This window comes from Somniosus microcephalus, chromosome 22 (genome assembly GCF_052327205.1).
Source record: "Somniosus microcephalus isolate GS21.2 chromosome 22, FLI_Smic_1.0, whole genome shotgun sequence".
Taxonomy (NCBI): Eukaryota; Metazoa; Chordata; class Chondrichthyes; order Squaliformes; family Somniosidae; genus Somniosus; species Somniosus microcephalus.
The window spans coordinates 69,743,869-69,760,418 of NC_141008.1; the positions used below are offsets into that span (position 1 = coordinate 69,743,869).

The window sequence follows — 16,550 nt, forward strand, 5'->3', positions numbered from 1 at the left end:
ATCATAGACTTCAGGGAGACTCGACAGAAGAATTTTAAATGGTGTAGGAACTAGACTGTGCACACGTTGACAGATTATTTGAATTATATAAAAGTTAGGGAGAATGAGGGAACACACATACAAGCTGTGTAAGCATAGAACTGGGTTAGATGGCAGGAGGATTCTTGGCCTTTGGAATAGGTTGCTAGCTCGTACAGTTGGTGCAGATTCGCTGCAAACATTCAAAAAGGAGCTGGACAGGTTCCTGGGGGAGGCTGATATTGCTGCATACTAAGGGTAGGTGGGATGTTGGGCAATGTTCCTTACAGTCATAGTTACCTCCTGGAATTCGTTCATCACCACCTTCAGGGGTCAGAGAATTTCTCAGCATTCTTTTTACCCCTTAATTGGCCTAGGTATTTTTTTTTTTTTTTAATTTCCCTTTCCCAGGACCTGCTGGTGGGTGGGGAATAATAGTTGTCATGTCGCTTAGTTGCAACATGGCTGAATGGGTAGAATTCATGAACCAACGAGCCTTTTTCTTGTCTGTCTTTTCATATATAGATATGTACATTTGCACTTGTGCCCTTGGAACTGTACCCCAGCAAGGAAACATCTTCAGAAGCGGACAGGCAAAAAATGGCAAGGGAGAGGATAAAAATTACATATACAGAGGCCCAGATATTCCGATCCCTACGGGTGTGTGAGCGCTGTGTACCCACCCGTAGGGACATCGGAAATGCCGGTTTCAGGCATGCACAGCACATGCCCTGGAGAAGGGCCTCTGCGGGTAGATAGTTCTGCGTTTTTGGAGACCCTCCGCCCGCAGAAAACCCTTACAATTCTTACGCCTGGTAAAAGCAGGCATAAAGTCTGCTTTTACCAGGGTAAGAGTTGAAAAAAGTTTTAAATTTTTTTTCCAGATTTATCATTTAAAAATACTTTAAAAAAGGTAAGTTTATTTTTAGCCCCGTAAAAAACTAATTATTTTTTTCAAAAAATTAAATTTTTGTTTAAAATACTTAATTTATTGTAATTTTTAGTCATTTTAAAAATGTGGTTCTTTTTTAAATGTATTTAATGTTTTACTATGTTTTTGGGGTGACCTCCATTCATATATTTGACAGGTCTTCCTGTCAAGTGTATGAAGGGAGATTCCCTTCTTTGATTGGCTCCCCATGGCCCACGTGATCCCAGGGATGCTGTGAACTACCTGCGCCTCTGGGATACCTGGGCCCTGCGCACTTGGAGTTTGGAGAGGCCCAGGAGCGGAAGCGTGTGCGTCCCGGGAGCCCTCAGGTAAGGGAGTAGATTTTTCCAGATCGCAGGCCTCCGCGGATGGGCCATTATCCGGTACAAAAATAGCCATTTTCCTGAATCTATTTTTTGCTTATATAATTATATAAAATACACTTTACCTGTCCACAAGAAGCAAAGTAACCATCTGCCCCTGAAGGTTCCCCGCAGCGAGACCCAGCCTCACCTCCAGCAACACGTTTCCAGCTATGACATTACCCAGAATGCAGCTGGCATGACCCCTGCAGTAAACTAGACTGTTATTTAAAATGTAACTTTAAAAAAAAAGATTCTGAAGCCATAAAATAAATACAAGTATTCTAGTGACAGTTTTGCCATTAATTAATGGGAAGCTAGATAAGTGCATGAGGGAGAAAGGAACAGAAGGATATGTTGACAGGGTGAGATGAAGTAGGGTAGGAGGCGCGTGTGGAGCATAAAACAATTGGGCTGAAGGGCCTGTTTCTGTGCTGTAAATTGTGTGTAATTAAAGTGCATACACTCCTTTAAGAACAATATTATATTTTCATTGTAATTTTCAAATCATTATTCCACAGTAAATATTTTCATTCGACTGTCCAGTTGACTGTAATATGCAAGCTCACATGAAAGTTACACAACCTCCAATAGAAATCTCAAGGTAAAACACCTTCCCCCCCCCCCCAGGGTAGGACAGATAGAGATCAAATTTTAACCTGTGCAGATGGTCACTTTTACACAAATAAACTTTTACATTACACATCATTAGTACAAAAGTCAGTGTACGTAGCAGCATTATTTACTCTGTATCTATTTGGTTCAGGTTATATTGCAAATGACAAACTGGTACAGGACAAAAGTACACAGCACTTAAACTGGTCCAGCCCGGAGGTGTTAATACAGTCAGCCATCAAATTATTTCCAGATCCAAAGTAAATCACTTCTGCCTTGAAATCGTGTGGAGAGATCAGTATGGGGAGATAAGCCTTGGTCACCCTTTCATTCTCTTGCTGGTTATACAATGTAAAAGAATCCCTGTAGAAGGAAAAATGGAGAATCATGTCGCAAGAACAGAACAAAACTGGCTACAGATTGAATACCACAAGAACCTAGTCATCTTATTTGCTGAGTTTTGAAGTGATGTCATCTTTGGATTGGCACATGGGTGAAGTCTTGTCTCAATCTACTGATCTGTTTGGTCCACAGGAAAGTGGCCCATTCCTCCAATTAGCTAGGCTTACAATATTCCCAAGAAACCGTACCGCTTTATTACAATTGGATAGGTTTTGTGGGAACCAGGTGACCTACCGACGGGGGGTGGGTGGAAGATTTGCTGGATTTCCTTTCCTAAAACAGTAATTGGCAGCCACTCTTCTGTTTTATTTCTTCCCACCTGCCGTCCCATCTCAACCTAACTGGTCAGGAGTTCGTCGGGCCAACTTTCTCGCATACCCTGACTACGGCTCTCCTCCGACTGAGGCAGGCTCCCCCAACCCGCCAAGTAACTCAGTAAAAGAAACATCTGCGAGAGACACAAATTAGGTCGTGTGCAGCAGAAAGAGGGATCAGCAGGAAAGAGAGGTACACAAAGTGGACAAAACAGTGGTAGATTGAATGCAACAAAGCAAGTATGTAGGACCCGAACTGAGAGAGAAACAACAGGAGGTCAAGAGTCCTGTCAGCTGCCAGCTCCCTGCCAATGTTGCTCTGAGCCAGATGCTGGGAGCTATGCAAATATTGAAATCAATGGAAAGTAAAATCAGGCGAGGTGTAAAACAGGCATCCCATCGGTTTCCCGCAGACGGGTTAGGTTAATGTTACCCCTTACATCTTAGCATAGCAAGTTAAAGCTGATACGGCACCCATATTGAGAGCCAAGACCACCTTTACTCTTCACATTCACCGAGATTTGCAAGATGGCAGCCAAGAATTTTTTAGACAAGCATTGACACTAGTCCTCAGCATCAGGTTAGCTGATCAATCTGCACATGTCCGATTACACTAACCGGCTCCATATTTTTCACAAATACAAATCATCTATTGCAGTTTTTGTTCCAGAAGTTGTCAATTCCTTTCCATTAATCACAACAAACTACAAAATTACATACATAAAATATTTAATTCCAGAATACTGCAAAGAAATTGCAATGCCTAAAATAGCATAAGACATAAGCTACCAGGCAAACAATCGTGTCAGTCAAATAATTAGAGAAGTGAATGTGGTGCCTCTGATATAAAGTGCACATCAGCAAAGAGTGCTTCAGATATTAATTCTGAATTAAAGTACAACTCACACCTTTCACAATGTACATTTGGCAACGCACAGAATCCTTCTGAAAATTATTCAATGTGAAGTATATGCCCAAAGGCTGACTATTAATTCTTCATAATGTTTGTTCTTCAATGTGCACAATTGTTGTTTCTGACTAGGGAGAAAAAAAATGACACTAAAAGCAACTGCCTAAATTAGTGTGGAATTATTTCACTAACAATTACCTGCAGCAACGGACACGTTCAAGGATTCAATCCCAGGATGCAAGCCTCTGCCTGCTGGTATTGTCAGCATTGTGTGACAAAGGCTGCGTACATCATCGGAAAGGCCAAAACCTTCATTTCCTGGAGGGGGGGGGCGGGAAAAAAAGTTTGCATGTGTGAGATGAACTGCTGAAAACGCAACATTGAGATGCAAAGCAAAAGGACAGGGATTTGGTGACGTACAGTACAAAGAACTATGACAAAGTGGTACTTGCTGGCTGGACTTATACTGCGCCTGCCAATCTGAAACCATTGTCTGCAGATTGCAATGCACAGTTGGTAATAATAGGGTAATAATAATGGGGGATTTCAACTTCCCCAATATTAACTGGGATAGTCAGAGTGTGAAAGGCACAGAGGGTGTAGAATTCTTAAAGTGCATCCAGGAGAGCTTTTTGAGCCAGCATGTAGAAGGTCCTACAAGAGAGGGGGCGGTACTGGACCTAATTCTAGGGAATGTGGCCGGCCAAGTGGAAGAAGTGCTAGTAGGTGAGCACTTTGGTGACAGTGACCATAATATGGTGAGATTTAAGGTGGTCATGGAAAAGGACAGGGATGGGCCGGAAATAAAGGTTCTAAATTGGGGGAAGGCCGATTTTAATAGGATAAGGCAGGATCTGGCCAAAATGGACTGGGATCAGCTACTTGTAGGAAAATCCGCATCGGAGCAATGGGAGGCTTTCAGAAGGGAGATTGAGATCATACAATGGCAACATGTTCCCATAAAGGTCAAGGGTGGTTCCAAAAACCACAGGGAACCTTGGATGTCAGGGGATATACGAGAATGGATTAGAAAAAAAAGGAGGGCTTTTGGCAGATACAAAAGGCTAAAGACGGAGGAAGCCCTAGAGGAGTACAAAAAGTGCAGGGGGATACTTAAAAAAGAAATTAGGAGATCAAGGAGGGGCCATGAACTAACACTGGCGAGCAAAATAAAGGAAAATCCTAAGATGTTTTATAAGTATATTAAGGGTAAGAGGATAACTAGGGAAAAAATAGGGCCCATTAGGGACAAAAGTGGCAATCTGTGTGTGGAGCCGGAAGATGTAGGAGGGGTTCTAAATGAATTTTTTGCATCTGTTTTCACTATGGAGAGGGACGATGTAGACATAGAAATAGGGCGGGGGGACTGTGATATGCTCGAACACATTAACATCGAGAGGGAGGAGGTATTGGCGGTTTTAGCAGGCCTAAAAATGGATAAATCCCCAGGCCCGGACGAAATGTATCCCAGGCTGCTGTGTGAGGCAAAGGAAGAGATTGCGGGGGCTCTAACACACATATTCAGAACCCCTCTGGCCACAGGGGATGTGCCAGAGGACTGGAGAACCGCTAATGTAGTTCCATTATTCAAGAAGGGGAGTAGGGAAAAACCGGGGAACTACAGGCCAGTGAGCCTAACATCAGTGGTGGGAAAATTATTGGAAAAAATTCTGAGGGACAAAATCAGTCTCCACTTGGAGAGGCAAGGATTAATCAGGGATAGTCAACATGGCTTTGTCAAGGGAAGATCATGTCTGACTAATTTGATTGAATTTTTTGAGGGGGTGACGCAATGGATGTGGTATACATGGATTTCAGTAAGGCCTTCAATAAAGTCCCGCACAGGAGACTGGTCAAGAAGGTAAGAGCCCATGGAATCCAGGGTGCCTTGGCACGTTGGATACAAAACTGGCTTAGTGGCAGAAGGCAGAGGGTGATGGTCGAAGGTTGTTTTTGTGACTGGAAGCCTGTGGCCAGTGGGGTACCACAGGGATCGGTGCTGGGTCCCTTGCTGTTTGTGGTCTATATTAATGACTTGGATATGAATGTAAAAGGTATGATCAGTAAGTTCGCGGATGATACAAAAATTGGTAGGGTGGTAAATAGCGAGGAGGGTAGTCTCAGTCTGCAGGACGATATCGATGGGTTGGTCAGATGGGCGGAACAGTGGCAAATGGAATTTAACCCGGAAAAGTGCGAGGTGATGCACTTTGGGGGGACCAACAAGGCAAGGGAATACACAATGAATGGTAAGACCCTAGGCAAGACGGAGGGTCAGAGGGATCTGGGTGTGCAAGTACACAGATCCCTGAAGGCGGCGGAACAGGTGGATAAGGTGGTAAAAAAGGCATATGGGATACTTGCCTTCATTAGCCGAGGCATAGAATATAAGAGCAAGGAGGTTATGATGGAGCTGTATAAAACACTGGTTAGGCCACAGCTGGAATACTGTGTGCAGTTCTGGTCGCCATGCTACAGGAAGGATGTGATAGCTTTGGAGAGGGTGCAGAGGAGATTCACCAGGATGCTACCAGGGCTGGAACGCTTCAGCTATGAAGAGAGACTGGGCAGATTGGGTTTGTTTTCCTTGGAGCAGAGGAGGCTGAGGGGGGACATGATTGAGGTGTACAAAATTATGAGGGGCATAGATAGGATGGATACTAAGGAGCTTTTTCCCTTAGTAGAAGGGTCAATAACTAGGGGGCATAGATTCAAGGTAAAGGGTGGGAGGTTTAGAGGGGATTTGAGAAAGAACTTTTTCACCCAGAGGGTGGTTGGAGTCTGGAACTCACTGCCCGAAAGGGTTGTGGAGGCAGAAACCCTCACAACATTCAAGAAGCATTTGGATGAGCACTTGAAATGCCATAGCATACAAGGCTACGGGCCAAATGCTGGAATATGGGATTAGATTAGACAGGGCGTGATGGCCGGCGCGGACACGATGGGCCGAAGGGCCTCTATCCGTGCTGTATAACTCTATGACTCTATCACTGTCATACTGCAGATTGAACTAAGTCTGACCAACACCCAGGTCCAGTGACAAAGGAGCTCTGTGCTTCGACACATGCTCTGTTCTCTCGGTAGCTAATTGTTTAATGTTAGGAGAGTGTGGGCGAGAATGTCTGTACAACATTAAAGCTTCCCAGAAGCTCCAGTGAACTGCTCTGGCACTTGACTGGAGTTATACTGCAGCCAGTGTGACAACCAAGCATTTGGACATCCAAGTTGGAACCTAATGCCTGAGTTATAATGCCACTATTTGGTTGATGTGCAATTGTAACTGTTTTATGTTGACTCAAAAATTCTGGAGGGGAGCTTTGTGCTTATAGTGGCAGTGCTGTGAATCATAGAAAGTTACAGCACGGGAGGAGGCCATTCCGGCCCATCGTGTCCGCGCCGGCCAACAAAGAGCGATCCAGTCTAAGGAGGAGATTTTGTCCCCATCAAGCACCTCAGCTCAGGAATACCACAGCCAGCTGCAGAGTAAAGCTCTCCTTACTCTTCCACATGTGCCTTTATCTTCATGTTATATTAATATATATATATAGATATATATAGATATGTAGTGACTTATCTGTGAAGAATATGGTTGTGGTCAGTTCCACTCCCTGCAATATTTTATATCACTACAAGACATAGAGACATAAGAAAATGAAAAAATTATATTTATATGGTGCCTTTCACATCCTCAGATCGTCTCAAAGTGCTTTACAACCAATGAATTACTTTCAAAAGCGTAATCACTGTTGTAATGTAGATAAGTGCAGCCGCCAAGTTGCGCACAGCAAGGTCCCACAAACAGTAATGAGATAAATGACAAGAAAATCTGTTTTGTGGTGTTGGTTGAGGAATAAATGTTGGCCAAGACATTGGGAGAACTCCCCTACTCCTGTCTCAATAGTGCCGTGGCATCTTTTAAGCCCACCTCAGCTCTAACCATGTACAGCTCCCTCAGTACTGCACTGAAGTGTCAGCCTAGAGTTTGTGCTCAAGATGCTTGAGCAGAAAATACTGGTGTTATTTCAAAAGCATGTCCAGCTGGGACAAACCTGTTTTATAAAACTGTACAATACATTTATACAATTGGTGTAATCAGAAAGTGATTCTACATTTTTGTAGCAGAATCACTGCTGAAAAGGCATAAATAGCCCATTATAACACGAACCATTTCACAGGAATTTTGCTTTCAAATTAAACCTCTCTCCCCAAGTAAACCTCTGCCAACAGGACATTATTGCACCAGGTTTAAATGTTGAGCCTAAACATCCATTTTTTTTGTCAACTGCATCTTTAAAAAAAAATCTAAATACTCTTGTCCAATATTTGCAAACTAAGCAGCCATTTTACACTACCTAGAACCAGGATGGTCCGTTTATTCCACTGGAACTCTGCACAAGGGATGATTGGCGCACAGGTAGCCTCTGTAGATGTTCCAACAGTTCCTACTACTTGCCAGCCTTGGGCTGCTTTTGCCTGTATTGAAGTTGAAGAAAACATCAGGTAAGCAACATTACAAAAGTTATTTCGAAACACTCCCCAAAAATACACTCACACTCTTTAAACTTTGTAGATCTGAATTTCTGTTACCTTCAGCACTTGCGGCAAACCAGGCGTACAATATACAGTCATAACTTCGACAACTCCAGCACTAGCTTTACTCACAATTGGTGTTAGAGAACAACTGGAAGGCAATACAAGGTGAATATTAATGAACAAAAACACTCAATGTCCCTCTGCACACCCAATCTCCACATTGTACATAATTGCCATTTCTCCATTTACCAGATATTCTATGGTATATAATTCATGTCTAAATAGGCACACATTTAACATACCCTGCTACTGTTATTTTCCAAGAACTAATAGTTATAAGAACATAAGAAATAGGAGCAGGAGTAGGCCATTCGGCCCCTCGAGCCTGCTCCACCATTCAATAAGATCATGGCTGATCTTCTACCTCAACTCCACTTTCCTGCACTAGTCCCTTCTATAGTCTGCACAATGGTTTGTCTACTCAATGGTAATGCTCATGTAAGAACAGCAGCTTCTTGGATGCCGTATTTATGCGTGGAATTTCATCCTGGCGTGAGTCACTGCCTTCAGGGTAGGAGCAGTTTCTTTTGTAACAAGACTTGATGTAACTCGGTTGCTTTTGCTCCCATAACTGCAGGTTACTCCTACAGCCTTGACATCAAGAAGTAACGCCTTTCACAACCTCGGGACGCCCAGAAGTGCTTCAGAGCCAATGAATTACTTTTTGAAGTTAGTCCCACAAACATGACTGAGATGATGGGCAGTTAATCAGTTTTGGGGGTGTTGATTGGGGGATTCTAATGTTGGTCAGGACACAGGGAGATCTCTTTGAAAAAGTGGCATGGAATTTTTCATGTCAACTTGGCCTCAGTTTAACATCTCATCCAAGATAGAACACCTCCGATAATGTAGCACTCCCTCCATAATGCACTGAAGTGCCAGTCTAGATTATCCTGGAGCACGACTTGAATCTACACCTTTCAAACTCAAAAGTGAGAGTATCGCCACTGAGCTAAGCTGCCACTTAGTTAACATGAAATGGATCAATATAGCAAGTTTAAAATTACTGGACCAATACTTCAAGGGAACAGGTTTTATACAGTCTATGTCCATAAGTATGAATCACATTGAGACCAGCTCTTGCCCTTTCAAAATGCAAATCGGAACAGTGCACGATGTCAAAATAAATGCCCATCATTCTGTGGGTGAAATAATCTGCTAAAAATATTTTTTAATGACAGACCTGCTGTAAATCAGTAAAGTCAGTGAGGATTTGAATTAAACAGTAGCTATCCTGACATCATCATTCACTCTCCCACCTGGCAGCTATCTCTTGCCCTGCCAGTACACTTCACACCTAATCTCAGCCTATTACCATCTCGTCTGGCTTCGAACACCTTTTATTGTCTCTTCTACTTCTTTTGTCTCTTTCACTTCTTTTGTCCGATCGCAGCCCTGCCTTCGATCTATTTTCTTTTCTTTCCAGTTTTGAAGAAGGGTTCGACCCGAAACGTCAACTCAAATTTCTCTCCACGGATGTTGCCTGACCTGCTGAGTTTTTCCAGCATTTTCTGTTGTTATCATCATGATTAATATCAGGTCTATCATTTCAAAATATCTTCATCAACCCAAAAGTTTTTGTCAGTAACCCCACACCTCCCTCACACAAGAAAATTGTGAGGTTTTACATGGAGATAGATACCATCAATATTAAAAGAACTCAAATTCAAAAAAATAATTTTGATCTCAATTTATTTGTAGATTCTCAATGACAAAGAACTTTTCTCTGACTCCACTACTGCAAAGCATCCTTGGGTATCCCTATGCTGGGACAGTGCCAGCTTGATGAGGAGTCTTGCCAGTATTCCTTAAATAACTTAACTGGCTTATTCTGAAATGGGGGAGAAAGAGGCCTTTCTTATTTAATAAACAGGGTTTGAGTGCCACCTGCTGGACAATTTTGGGGAAACAGCCAGAGCATTTATAGCAACACTAGCTGGAGTGCCCGGCGGTGCTGAGGGTTTTTTGAGGGCATGTTGTTATGAAAAAAGTAGAAATTATTTTTATATATATAAATGAGTTTATCTGTCTGTGTGGGAAGGAGAGAGAGGGGAAAGGAGAGAGAGAGAAAGGGGGAAGGAGAGAGAGAGAAAGGGGGAAGGAGAGAGAGAGAGGGGGGAAGAGAGAGAGAGAGAGACTGGGGGAAGAGAGGGACTGGGGGGAAGAGAGGGACTGGGGGGAAGAGAGGGACTGGGGGAAGAGAGGGACTGGGGGAAGAGAGGGACTGGGGGAAGAGAGGGACTGGGGGGAAGAGAGGGACTGGGGGGAAGAGAGGGACTGGGGGGAAGAGAGGGACTGGGGGGAAGAGAGGGACTGGGGGAAGAGAGGGACTGGGGCGAAGAGAGGGACTGGGGCGAAGAGAGGGACTGGGGCGAAGAGAGGGACTGGGGCGAAGAGAGGGACTGGGGCGAAGAGAGGGACTGGGGCGAAGAGAGGGACTGGGGCGAAGAGAGGGACTGGGGCGAAGAGAGGGACTGGGGCGAAGAGAGGGACTGGGGCGAAGAGAGGGACTGGGGCGAAGAGAGAAACATAGAAACATAGAAGATAGGAGGAGTAGGCCATTCGGCCCTTCGAGCCTGCTCCGCCATTCAACGAGATCATGGCTGATCATCCAAACCCTAGCACCCGGTCCCTACACCGACAGCCATCCCACCCAAGCCCTATCCCCGTAACCCCGTAACCCCACGTACTTAATCCCCCCGAACACTAAGGGCCAATTTTTTTTATCATGGCCAATCAACCTAACCCGCACATCTTTGGACTGTGGGAGGAAACCGGAGCACCCGGAGGAAACCCACACAAACACGGGAAGAATGTGCAAACTCCACACAGACAGTCACCCGAGGCCGGATTTGAACCCGGGTCCCGGGCGCTGTGAGGCAATAGTGGGAGAGAGACTGGGGGGGGAGAGAGAGAGAGACTGGGGGGGAGAGAGACTGGGGGGACAGAGAGAGAGAGACTGGGGGGAGAGAGAGAGAGAGAGCGACTGGGGGGGAGAGAGAGAGACACTGGGGGGGGAGAGAGAGAGAGACGGGGGGAGAGAGAGACTGGGGGGGGAAGGAGACTGGGGGGGAGAAAGACTGGGGGGGAGAGAGACTGGGGGGGAGAGAGACTGGGGGGGAGAGAGACTGGGGGGGAGAGAGACTGGGGGGGAGAGAGACTGGGGGGGAGAGAGACTGGGGGGGAGAGAGACTGGGGGGGAGAGAGACTGGGGGGGAGAGAGACTGGGGGGGAGAGAGACTGGGGGGGAGAGAGACTGGGGGGGAGAGAGACTGGGGGGGAGAGAGACTGGGGGGGAGAGAGACTGGGGGGGAGAGAGACTGGGGGGGAGAGAGACTGGGGGGGAGAGAGACTGGGGGGGAGAGAGACTGGGGGGGAGAGAGACTGGGGGGGAGAGAGACTGGGGGGGAGAGAGACTGGGGGGGAGAGAGACTGGGGGGGAGAGAGACTGGGGGGGAGAGAGACTGGGGGGGAGAGAGACTGGGGGGGAGAGAGACTGGGGGGGAGAGAGACTGGGGGGGAGAGAGACTGGGGGGGAGAGAGACTGGGGGGGAGAGAGACTGGAGGGGAGAGAGACTGGGGGGGAGAGAGACTGGGGGGGGAGAGAGACTGGGGGGGGAGAGAGACTGGGGGGAGAGAGACTGGGGGGGAGAGAGACTGGGGGGGAGAGAGACTGGGGGGGAGAGAGACTGGGGGGAGAGAGACTGGGGGGGAGAGAGACTGGGGGGGAGAGAGACTGGGGGGGAGAGAGACTGGGGGGGAGAGAGACTGGGGGGGAGAGAGACTGGGGGGGAGAGAGACTGGGGGGGAGAGAGACTGGGGGGAGAGAGACTGGGGGGGAGAGAGACTGGGGGGAGAGAGACTGGGGGGGGAGAGAGACTGGGGGGGGAGAGAGACTGGGGGGGAGAGAGACTGGGGGGGGAGAGAGACTGGGGGGGGAGAGAGACTGGCGGGGGAGAGAGACTGGCGGGGGAGAGAGACTGGGGGGGGAGAGAGACGGGGGGGGAGAGAGACTGGGGGGGGAGAGAGACTGGGGGGGGAGAGAGACTGGGGGGGAGAGAGACTTGGGGGGAGAGAGAGACTGGGGGGGAGAGAGAGACTGGGGGGAGAGAGAGACTGGGGGGAGAGAGAGACTGGGGGGAGAGAGAGACTGGGGGAGAGAGAGACTGGGGGGAGAGAGAGACTGGGGGGAGAGAGAGACTGGGGGGAGAGAGAGACTGGGGGGAGAGAGAGACTGGGGGGAGAGAGAGACTGGGGGGAGAGAGAGACTGGGGGGAGAGAGAGACTGGGGGGAGAGAGAGACTGGGGGGGGAGAGAGACTGGGGGGGGAGAGAGACTGGGGGGGGAGAGAGACTGGGGGGGGAGAGAGACTGGGGGGGAGAGAGACTGGGGGGGGAGAGAGACTGGGGGGGGAGAGAGACTGGGGGGGAGAGAGACTGGGGGGGAGAGAGACTGTGGGGGGGGGAGAGAGACTGGGGGGGGAGAGAGAGACTGGGGGGGGAGAGAGAGACGGGGGAGAGAGAGAGACGGGGGAGAGAGAGAGACGGGGGAGAGAGAGACTGGGGGGGGAGAGAGAGACTGGGGGGGAGAGAGAGACTGGGGGGGAGAGAGAGACTGGGGGGGAGAGAGAGACTGGGGGGGAGAGAGAGACTGGGGGGGAGAGAGAGACTGGGGGGGAGAGAGAGACTGGGGGGGAGAGAGAGACTGGGGGGGAGAGAGAGACTGGGGGGGAGAGAGAGACTGGGGGGGAGAGAGAGACTGGGGGGGAGAGAGAGACTGGGGGGGAGAGAGAGACTGGGGGGGAGAGAGAGACGGGGGAGAGAGAGAGACGGGGGAGAGAGAGAGACGGGGGAGAGAGAGAGACGGGGCAGAGAGAGAGACGGGGCAGAGAGAGACTGGGGGGAGAGAGAGACTGGGGGGAGAGAGAGACTGGGGGGAGAGAGAGACTGGGGGGAGAGAGAGACTGGGGGGAGAGAGAGACTGGGGGGAGAGAGAGACTGGGGGGAGAGAGAGACTGGGGGGAGAGAGAGACTGGGGGGAGAGAGAGACTGGGGGGAGAGAGAGACTGGGGGGGAGAGAGAGACTGGGGGGAGAGAGAGACTGGGGGGGAGAGAGACTGGGGGGGGAGAGAGACTGGGGGGGGAGAGAGACTGGGGGGGGAGAGAGACTGGGGGGGGAGAGAGACTGGGGGGGAGAGAGACTGGGGGGGGAGAGAGACTGGGGGGGGAGAGAGACTGGGGGGGAGAGAGACTGGGGGGGGAGAGAGACTGGGGGGGAGAGAGACTGGGGGGGGAGAGAGACTGGGGGGGGAGAGAGACTGGGGGGGAGAGAGAGACTGGGGGGGAGAGAGAGACTGGGGGGGAGAGAGAGACGGGGGAGAGAGAGAGACGGGGGAGAGAGAGACTGGGGGGGAGAGAGAGACTGGGGGGGGAGAGAGAGACTGGGGGGGGAGAGAGAGAGACTGGGGGGGAGAGAGAGACTGGGGGGGAGAGAGAGACTGGGGGGGAGAGAGAGACTGGGGGGGAGAGAGAGACTGGGGGGGAGAGAGAGACTGGGGGGAGAGAGAGACTGGGGGGGAGAGAGAGACTGGGGGGGAGAGAGAGACTGGGGGGGAGAGAGAGACTGGGGGGGAGAGAGAGACTGGGGGGGAGAGAGAGACTGGGGGGGAGAGAGAGACTGGGGGGGAGAGAGAGACTGGGGGGGAGAGAGAGACTGGGGGGAGAGAGAGACTGGGGGGGAGAGAGAGACTGGGGGGAGAGAGAGACTGGGGGGAGAGAGAGACTGGGGGGAGAGAGAGACTGGGGGGAGAGAGAGACTGGGGGGGAGAGAGAGACTGGGGGGGAGAGAGAGACTGGGGGGAGAGAGAGAGAGAGACTGGGGGGAGAAGACAGAGATGGGGGAGAGAGAGTCTGGGGGGGAGAGAGAGACTGGGGGAAGATAGAGAGAGAGAGAGAGACTGGGGGGGAGAGAGAGAGAGACTGGGGGGAGAGAGACTGGGGGGACAGAGAGAGAGAGACTGGGGGGAGAGAGAGAGAGAGACTGGGGGAAGAGAGAGAGAGAGAGACTGGGGGAAGAGAGAGAGAGAGCGACTGGGGGGGAGAGAGAGACACTGGGGGGGAGAGAGAGAGAGACGGGGGAGAGAGAGAGAGAGACGGGGGGGAGAGAGAGAGAGAGCGACTGGGGGGGAGAGAGAGACACTGGGGGGGAGAGAGAGAGAGACGGGGGAGTGAGAGAGAGACTGGGAGGGAGAAGAGAGACTGGGGGGGGAGAGAGAGAGAGAGACTGGGGGGGAGAGAGAGAGAGACACGGGGGAGAGAGAGAGAGAGACTGGGGGAGAGAGAGAGTGAGACTGGGGGGAAGAGAGAGAGAGAGAGACTGGGGGGAAGAGAGAGAGTGAGATTGGGGGGAAGAGAGAGAGAGAGAGACTGGGGGGAAGAGAGAGAGAGTGAGACTGGGGGGAAGAGAGAGAGAGACTGGGGGGAGAGAGAGAGAGACTGGGGGGAAGAGAGAGAGAGAGAGACTGGTGGGAGAAGAGAGAGACGGGGGGGGGAAGAGAGAGACGGGGGGGAAGAGAGAGACGGGGGGGAAGAGAGAGACGGGGGGGGGAAGAGAGAGACGGGGGGGGGAAGAGAGAGACGGGGGGGGGGGGAAGAGAGAGACGGGGGGGGGAAGAGAGAGACGGGGGGGGGGGAAGAGAGAGACGGGGGGGTGAAGAGAGAGACGGGGGGGGGGGGAAGAGAGAGACGGGGGGGGGGGGGGGAAGAGAGAGAGACTGCTGGATTTAGTTCGGGATTAGCCTGGAGAGAGAGGGGGGGAAGGAGCGCCTCAGGCCTGGCCCGATGGACCCCTGCGAAGGAAGGCGGCGAGCTCTCCCTCCCTCTCCCACCCCCTCACTCTTTCCCTCCCTCACCCTCTCTCTCTCCCTCCCCCTCTCTCTCCCTGCCCCTCTCTCCCTGCCCGTCTCTCCCCCTCCCTCCCCGCTCTCTCTCCCTCCCTCCCTCTCCCTCCCTCCCTCTCCCTCCCTCTCTCTCCCTGCCTCTCTCCCTGCCTCCCCCTCTCTCTCTCCCTCCCCCTGTCTCTCCCTGCTTTCCTCTCTGTCCCTCCCTCCCCTCTCCCTCCCTCGCGCCTCAGGCCCGACACTGAGCCGAGCCCCGGGACCGGGCCGAGGGGGGTAAAGGCCGAGTCCCCGGCCTGTGGCCGCAAACGGAGCCGAGCCCCAGGGCCGGGCCGAGGGGGGGAAAGCCCGAGTCCCCGGCCGCAAACGGAGCCGAGGTCCGGGCTGAGTGACCCCAACTCACCTCCCGCTAGGCTCCGCCCCGCCCCGCCCCGCCAGCCTTTACCAAGATGGCGGCGATCGCGGGCTGCTGGTTTGGAATCGGGCCCAGCGGTGCCTAGCTCGGGCGTGGCTGGCGAGGAGAGGCCGAGGCTTCGAGGCCTGAGGCCTGCAGGCAGCTCATCCACCGCCGAGGGGGGGAAAGCCCGAGTCCCCTTTGCAAATGGATTTTTTTTTTTTTAAACCAACTTTTTTTTTGCTGGAAATCTATATTTAATGTGTCAATACTTAGGAATCAACAATTTCCTCACCTCCATTACCATTTTTTGAGCTTGAGGCCCGGCAGGTGTTTAATGGCCATCACTCACCTCAGCTCCCGCTCGGCAGTTTGAACGATTAGGCCCCGCCCACAAACACCATGAAATGCCCCCCAATTGGTCAACCATCACGTCACTCAACGCTAATGAGCGGTAGGATTGGTCAACCGCTAATGAGCGGATTTTGTCCTTTTTTTGAACGTTTTTTGTATAGTGTCCGAACAATTTTTATCTGACCAAAAAGTAAATACGCCTATGAGACTCCCCTAATGATAAGCTTTCTTTTGATATAACATGAGTGTAGGTACGCTCTATAACTTTTGAGTGTATAGCGGACAGATAGACAAACAGACAGACAGACAAACAGACAAACCAACTCTTTTATATATATATAGATGTGCATCAGAAAGTAATGAGATGCTTAGTGGTATCATTCGTATGATATAAAACTCAACATCTGTTGACTTTCAAAGAACGATTTCCATGATAAAAGTAAATCACCGGCGTACCGTGGCTGCTGTGTGTACCATCTACAAGATGCACTGCAGCAACTCACCAAGGCTTCTTAGACAGCACCTCCCAAACCCGCAACCTCTACCACTTAGAAGGACAAGGGCAGCAGGCGCATGGGAACACCACCACCTCCATGTTCCCCTCCAAGTCACACATCATCCTGACTTGGAAATATATCGTCGATCCTTCATCGTCGCTGGGTCAAAATCCTGGAACTCCCTCCCTAACAGCCCTGTGGGAGTACCTTCACCACACGGACTGCAGCGGTTCAAGAAGGCGGCTCACCACCACCTTCTCAAGGG

The 16,550-nt window shown here is 50.5% G+C and overlaps 1 protein-coding gene across 1 annotated transcript in view; it reads right to left on the bottom strand.

The window, feature by feature from the left end:
• Positions 1-375: 375 nt before the first annotated feature.
• The window catches only part of mrm1 (mitochondrial rRNA methyltransferase 1 homolog (S. cerevisiae)), a 21,678-nt gene continuing 5,503 nt past the window's right edge, over positions 376-16,550 (bottom strand). Inside the window, exons 2-5 of the mRNA XM_085965022.1 lie at positions 8,140-8,233; positions 7,905-8,025; positions 3,751-3,870; positions 376-2,289 (exon numbers count right to left, since the gene is read on the bottom strand). Of these exons, the coding sequence (XP_085821148.1) occupies positions 2,246-2,289; positions 3,751-3,870; positions 7,905-8,025; positions 8,140-8,181 (327 nt within the window). The 5' untranslated portion in view covers positions 8,182-8,233 and the 3' untranslated portion in view covers positions 376-2,245. The remainder of the gene's footprint in view (positions 2,290-3,750; positions 3,871-7,904; positions 8,026-8,139; positions 8,234-16,550) is intronic.